Source organism: Montipora capricornis, chromosome 7 (assembly GCF_036669925.1).
Source record: "Montipora capricornis isolate CH-2021 chromosome 7, ASM3666992v2, whole genome shotgun sequence".
NCBI lineage: Eukaryota > Metazoa > Cnidaria > Anthozoa > Scleractinia > Acroporidae > Montipora > Montipora capricornis.
Genome location: NC_090889.1, coordinates 41,581,542 through 41,589,041, shown reverse-complemented (window position 1 = coordinate 41,589,041; position 7,500 = coordinate 41,581,542). Strand labels below are relative to the sequence as shown.

At 38.8% G+C, this 7,500-nt stretch overlaps 1 protein-coding gene and 1 long non-coding RNA gene across 2 annotated transcripts in view; one reads left to right on the top strand and one right to left on the bottom strand.

Annotated features, from left to right (window-relative positions):
• LOC138057245 (uncharacterized) overlaps nucleotides 1–7,500 on the bottom strand; it is a 234,549-nt gene that overhangs the window by 169,477 nt on the left and 57,572 nt on the right. The gene's annotated exons all lie outside the window — the stretch shown is intronic.
• Nucleotides 1–7,500, top strand: part of LOC138057630 (fibroblast growth factor receptor 1-like) — a 60,143-nt gene that overhangs the window by 12,275 nt on the left and 40,368 nt on the right. Inside the window, exons 4-5 of the mRNA XM_068903580.1 lie at nucleotides 791–1,042; nucleotides 3,000–3,251. Coding sequence (XP_068759681.1) covers nucleotides 791–1,042; nucleotides 3,000–3,251 — 504 coding nt within the window. The remainder of the gene's footprint in view (nucleotides 1–790; nucleotides 1,043–2,999; nucleotides 3,252–7,500) is intronic.

Below are 7,500 nucleotides of genomic sequence, written 5' to 3'. Positions count from 1 at the left end.
AATTGAAACTACTGTTCCAGAACCTGCGACAGAATGTAGAAAAGCCCGGAGTCCTGTTTTACGAAAACCTGCTCCTGTGCATCCAAACACTGGTTGTGAAAGAACAAGAATCAACGTCCATTCCTGACCTCCTATCAGATTTGCCACTTTTTCAGACGTTTTTTGCACACTTTCTGGAGTAATAACTCTTCTTGACGTTGCAACAACAACCAATTGGCTTCTTCCCAAAGCATTGTTACGCGTGCCTTACGCATTAACAACATCCTAACAACACACTGAAACCAAAACAACCCTGGAACAGATAGAGAGTGTGTACGTGTCTGGTAAATGTAGATAACGACGCGATGAAAAGTAATAAGCTCATCGATACCAAATTATTAACAATAATTACGTTTGCAGTAAATAAACAAACATTAATATCACTTATAGATGTAGATAAATAAAATCACTCAAATGACTTACACTAGGCAAAACAATGGCAAACAAAAAAAGAACAACAACAAAGCTATGTAAAATATAACTTTACATAATAGCTAGGTGCTTCAATATAATCCTCCTCACCTTGTAGGACCAAAATAAAGCTTTGACAGTGTTTTACAAACCGTGTTCAAATTAATTTTCACCTTGGCTGCTATTAGTGTGGATATTTTGTTTATGGCAGAAAAAAAGTAAGGAAACAGAAGACAAGCATGTTCTTTTTCTGGGAAGTTCAGAAAACAAAATAATTATGAACTGCTGCAGTTCAAGTAAGATCTTATTATATTAACAGGCCTTTCTCTTTTGTTTTAAGTTCGACCAAAGGTCCGGCTGTCAGGAACATCCCATAATGTACTTGAAGGAGATAATATTACTTTGCATTGTACTGTCGTAGATGGTTTTCCAAAGCCCCAAATAAGCTGGCTTAAAGATGAACTTCCGTTAACAGAAGAGAAAGTAACATTGGTTAAAAGATACATAACAGAGGAAGGAGAAGGCACCTACACCTGTGTAGCAAAGAACGAAGGAGGCTCTGCAAACGACAGCATTAATATTATCATTGATGGTAAGAAGAAACGTTATGCATCACAGTTTTTATGGTAGACATAATTATTATTTCATGAACGGTCGTGATTAGAACGCAGACTTGAGAGTCAAGCTGGACCCCAATGACATTGACACCATTGCTCCGAGGTGATACATGGGTCGTGTTCAGGGGCCGAGCGACTAACCGGTTGCACACCCCCTGTGCACCCTCCCCCTAGATCCGCCCCTGCATTTCTGTATTCATACACTTATCCCTTCAGTCTCAACATTACAACTTACTAAGAGAACAGAAACTTTACTATGCACTTGTCGGTTCTCGAACTCGAACCCTCCAGATCTGTAGCCTGTGTCGTCTGTACAACGACGAACATGCTCAATCCGAACACAGTTGTTTTCATTATTTTCTTCTTCTAATAATAAGTCAATTGATATCCATGCCGAGGGGCATCTATAATAACCAAAAGTAATCCTAACCTGACCCTCATTTTTCTCTAGGCTTAGTTTAGATTCCAAAAAGTGCGAATTCAACCTAGGTAAGATAAGGACCACTAATGTAACCTTCAGTCGGCGACAAAATTAGTTGTGACAGTTGCCAAAAGAGCACACTGCCAACCACACATTCATTGTTTGCAAAAACAACTTGTCCAAAAAGTACTTTTCCGGGATACCGCTCCCTCCCTTCCCCCCACCCTCCCCCTTCCTAATCAATGTTATACCGCTGTTGACAAGGTTCATAGGAAATAGGAAACAGGAAAGAACACACGGTCCCTGGGGTGCAGGGGAGGGAGCCAATTTCGCACCCAGCTTGAAATCGACTCTAGAGGATAAGAGTATCTCAACAATTTTGACGCCGATTGTTAGTAAAAACGGATTCAACTTGAAAACGGATTTTATCGGCAACTTGGAAAGTATGCCCGAAACCCTTTTTGGATGGCCACATCATTGAGGTTTTCTGTGAATTAAGCCATACGTAACGCAATTTTAAGCCAGACAAAAAAATCTGAAAATAACCATAAATTCACATTGAGAAAGCATTGCATAATTACCTATCAATGAAAATTTGTGCCTAACACACCAAACAACTGGACTGTCCAACAGGTGGACTGTGCCATTAATCTAAGAATTTGCCACCTAATGCTTCACTGGTCTTCGTACTCAACAGGCTTCAAGTTGGAGAGATGACTAAGTTTAACAAGGTTTTTTCACGCTTTAAGGCCAATTTGTTGCTGCCACGGTGCATTTCATACGTTGATTCTAACGTTAACATAAAGTTGAAACACTTCGGTCACCAAAGATCCCCATTTCTTCAAAATGGATAAGTAAAAAAAAATTCAATCCTTTCAAACACTTGGAAATAATAATGTAATACAGTAAAACCTCGCAAGTAAGAGCCTATTTATTTTGAAAACCTGTTAGCTTAAAATTAGTCCGTTAGATCCCCTCTAAACAAGAACATGTTGACCCTAGAATTTGAAACAGGTTCCTAAAATCTAAAAAAAAAGCGTGCACTTTGGCAAGTAAGATCAAATGATTGATGTTCTGAAGATTCGTGTGATATTTCGATTTTACTTATTATACTAATTTTTATGTGATTTTTAACATTCTCTATTTAAATTTTATTTAAATTTTAAATATGGGATGGGGAAAAACTGGCTGTTGCACCAGGAACGAAGGCCGAATAACACTAAACTATGTTATCTACTATATGTTTCTTTTAATCCAGAAAATAAAAACCTATTCAAGAACCTAGATGGCCTAGATTTCTGTTACAGTGTAATTACCATTATGTTATTAGAAACTGTTTAGGATAAATTGCAGAATGGAAGGTTCTTGCTCGCGGAATTGTACTGTATACCTATCCAAAACATATCATCTCATCTGCATGGTGATACTTCTTAAATTGTGCAAGTTGAACTCATATATATCACTTAACGATTGAGTCAATGTGTAATGTTTATATTTTTCTTTTTCTCTAGCTCCTCCTAAGCTGGATGCTTCTCTTAAAAAAGACTCTATGCCCGTGTTGTTGCACTCTACATTACAATTAAAATGTATTGAGAGAGGAGACCCAGAACCAAACGTGACCTGGACTAACAATGGAACGCAATTGTCCAATAACAACACTTTTGTCATCACTAATGTGACTTTCAAAGATGCCGGCCAATATGGATGTGTTGCAATGAACAGGGCAGGAAATATAAGCGGCAACATTTGGATTGACGTAATAGGTAAGTCAGCTAAATCACAAGGCACCCAAAGAAACTGTGTGACTATTTGAATATTTAACTGTAACATAAATTAAAATGGTCTTGAATTGTAACACATGTAATCAAATCAATCTACTTTACATGAAATGTCATCGATTGAGCAACAACAAGAATAGCATGCAGTCGTACATTTAATTAATTATTACGATCTTACAAACGATGTTATAACAGGGCTGGAGCATATAAAGTAACTTCGACTCTGTAAAGTCACTGGAAGCATCCTTTAAGTAAGAGCGATTACATAATCTTGCCATTTTGGTTTCATTTCGAACCAAGAGATCAAGAAATTAAATTGGATGAAGTCCAACCTGCCATACCCCTTCGTATTGCATTAATTTTCAGTGAAATGTGAATTAACATAAGCCGTGATTTTTGAGAATACTTATCCGTGAAATGAGAATCGGTTGTTTAATTCTCCGTGAACTGTGACGTGATCTTGCTTCATGGTTTTGTTTGTTTGTTTGTTTTTATATTTATTTTTTGGGAGTAGGAGCCCGAGAAATTATAACAATGGACTATAAATATAACTCAGCAGAGCAAGGTAAAACAACTACATCTGGATTGCAAGATTTACTGGAACGTGAGCTTTCGACACATGACCTCGCAAGCCTTGACAGAGGGTCTCAATGGGATTAAGCGTGAGCCGTGAAAAATCGAAAACGACCAAATAATAAACCTTGGGATAGGTAGTATTTTGAAATATTTAGTCTTAAGAGACTTCCGAGCACTCCATACCGTTTTAACTTTCTTACCCCTACGTCCTCTAGTACTACTAATAACCAGGTTGAATAATACGAAAGTGACTCAGATGAAGTCGTTGGAGTTGACGAAGCAGAAGACAAGGTTTGGAAGACAAGCCAAGGCCTCAGCAAAGTTTGACGAGTGGTCAACACAAAGTCATGAGCCACCTTGTGATAATCAGTGATTTAAACTACTATGTCTACTGAAGCCTTCTAGTAACTAACAGACAGAGCATTTCCTTGTTTCGCACTCGAATCTATTTTTGTCACTTAATCATAATTAGTTATGCATGTTTCGCCTAGTTGTTATACAGTCCTAACTGTTTTTCAAATATTCTGTAACTGACGACAATGTTCGGAACATCAAAACATGTCTCATAAATTAAAATGTCGTAATCTTCTTACAAATTAATCAAGTCGGGAAATTTCAATAAGCAAGTCTAAGCTTCTCTAAATCCGAAACACGGCAAAGGTGGTTAAACGAGAATACTGTATTCTTATCAACAACAGAGCCTGGAGCGTTTACGACTTCTTGTATTTTAAATTGTTCGGTGCAGGTTGATTACCTCAGAACATAGAGCTTTTAGAATGAAATTGGGGTGGGAAAAATACCATATTGTATTCACTCTATAGTATGACAAAGACGAATTAAACTCTTCCATCTCGTCCAAACACGTGTTTAAAGCTGTTAGTGACTTCGGTGCCCGAAAAAAAAAATCATTTGAAACCTGACACTTCCGGTTCAATTTCCCCCACCCACAGGGGCAAAGGTCAAATTCCCTCCCCCGGGAAGGCCTCGCCCGTCAAATGCCCGGGGTTTGCCCGGGGTGGAAGGGGGAGGGGATGTTGAAGTTTCGATTTGATCGGCGCATAATCTGCAATCTGTAATCTTATAAGTTCAGCTTGCTGTCCATTAGGAGTTCTTTTCCCATCATAATTTTAAATTGAGCTAACGATCGACTTACCCTAATATTCTGCGGTAGAGCGTTTCAAAGAGATACTACTCTATAATAAAAGGTTCTTTGGCTAGTTGTAGTTCTAAGTAAAGAAATATTTAACAGCTGTGAGTTTGTAGTTGTACGGTTGATATAAATGAGCGCTTAATTAATTAATGAACTAATCAGATAAGTACTCCGGAACGAGGCAATTCATGCATTTGAATGTCATAATTGAATCGCGGTTGAACAAGTGTCAGTCGAACGCACCCTTAGATTACAATAAGTTTCTGTTTCTTGACGGATTTCCTTACGACCTACAGCGCTCACCAATCGCGCAACATAAACGCTTCTTTTAAGGGCCACTACATCTGTAAAAGAGATGACCAATACAAAACTACCTAAAAGGCTCACGTCCTCTTCTCTAGCCACTGAATGAACTGTCCCTAAACGAAATTATATTACACCAATTCCAAACCATTCGTGTTAAGCGCTAAAAACCTGACAATCAATCTAATCCACAGCAGCACTTCTGAATATCCAGGTGGTTCGGCCGCCACACATAATGGCAAATAATGAAAAATACCTCGAGCGCGTAAAGCAACAAAAATACAATTGTTTTTGTTGGTGAAACCCAGCTCAGAATTTGGCGTGGACATTCTTAACTATAGCTGCGTTTGGGTTAAAGCCCTATTTTCATATTAATTGGTGAGTTCCACGATAGTTTTGTTTTATGGTAAGCATTAATTTTAAAACGGCTTCCCAACACATTCGAAAGTAATTATGCGAAAGAAGTGAAAAAATGTAAGTGTCTATACCAAATTCAGTAGAGACTATAAAAAACGAAGAGGATTGACAAAAATTCAACGAAATGGTAACCAGTTTAGGTGTGGTTGATTCACGTTATTGTTGTAGTCTATTCGCACACAAGTTAACGAACGGTAGCATCTATGTTTCAGGTAAAATCCGTTCTCAGGGTGAATCCGTTTTATTTAGGTTAAATTGGTGATCCTCATTTTAATCTAGGTTGAATACGCACTCTACCTAATCAACCCCCTATAAAAAGTTGAAAACACCTATACCTTCACTTAAGCTCTGTCTTACCCATATCTCACCTCATCTTCTTAATGTTTCGTATCATCTTATTGGTTTCTGTATTCATACACTTACCCATTCAGTCTCAACATTGCAGCATAGTAAGGGAACAAAGAACTGTACTATGCACTTACCGGTACTCCGCGAACTCGGACCTTCCAGATCCATAGTCTTGCGTCTTCACTACTACACTACAATGGCGAACATTCTCAATCTAACTCAGTTCTTTTCATTACTTACGTTTGCATAACAAGTCATTTGATATTCATGTATAATAACCAAAACTAATTCTAGCCTGCCCCTAATTTTTCTCTAGGCTTAATGTAGGCTCCAAAAAAAGTTCCTTCAATTCATCTGAGTGCGTATTCAACTAAGATGAAATGAGAATCACCAATTTAGCCTTAGGTTAAAATGGATTTAACCTGAGAACGGAGTTTACCGACAACATGTACACCTTTTGACCGTGCCATTTAGTGTTCACAGACATGTTAACAATGAAACCCACAGCGTATGTCAGTCCTATTCAAGGGTTTTGTTTTTTCACACCGGTGTTCGTACGACACACGCTCTATCTGAGAACAAAGCATAAACATATGTTAGCGCCACTTACAAACCAGACGGATATGTCGGTGCTATGAAAAGTTTTTTTTGGCCACAGTGTTCGCTGACTAAAAGGCTGTTTACACGACAGAAAAACTGCGTACGGATTCCACAAAAAAAGAGTACCGACCTCACATTTTTGCGCGTGTAAACTTTGCGGATCATGTCTTTTGGCATGGGTACCCACCCGTACCCCAAAACCCAAAAAACAGGAGTCCGTACCAGTTTCTTCATTTTCATACGTCAGCTTGCTTAATAACCTCATTGATCGCATGCGCACTAAAAATCCGCGGAGCTCTGGGGTCAAGAGTGCTGTTGATTCAAAATGGCGGCTGGCGAGAATTAACTTCAAGGTAGATCTAGTCGATTTCTGTTTCGACAAAAAACGTACGCAAACGGAAAACTCGGGATCATTTGTCGCCATTTTGTTTTAGAGGAATTACGCATGCCCGGTAGCAGCATACAGCTGCACAGGTTACCGTAGTCTCGTACCAGAAATTGGTCCGATCCTCCAAATGTACAGTGTAAACGACACTTTCGAAATTTGGTCCTCAGACCTCTTTTGGTCCGACCTGCACTTAAACATTATCCGTGTAAACGGCTAAAATTATGCAGTCCGTACCACTTTTAGGGCTGGTCCGTACCCAATTTTTCTGTCGTCTAAACGGACCGTAAGCATACCTATATTATGGCCCTACTTACGAACCGAATTCGTACTATATCATAGTATACGTTAGTGTTACTTACGAACCGAAGGTGTTATCGCCCGCTGTTCAGTAGCGAATGCGTTAAGAAGGAAGCATACATAAGCTTACATAAGCTTACATACGGCTGCCTTTT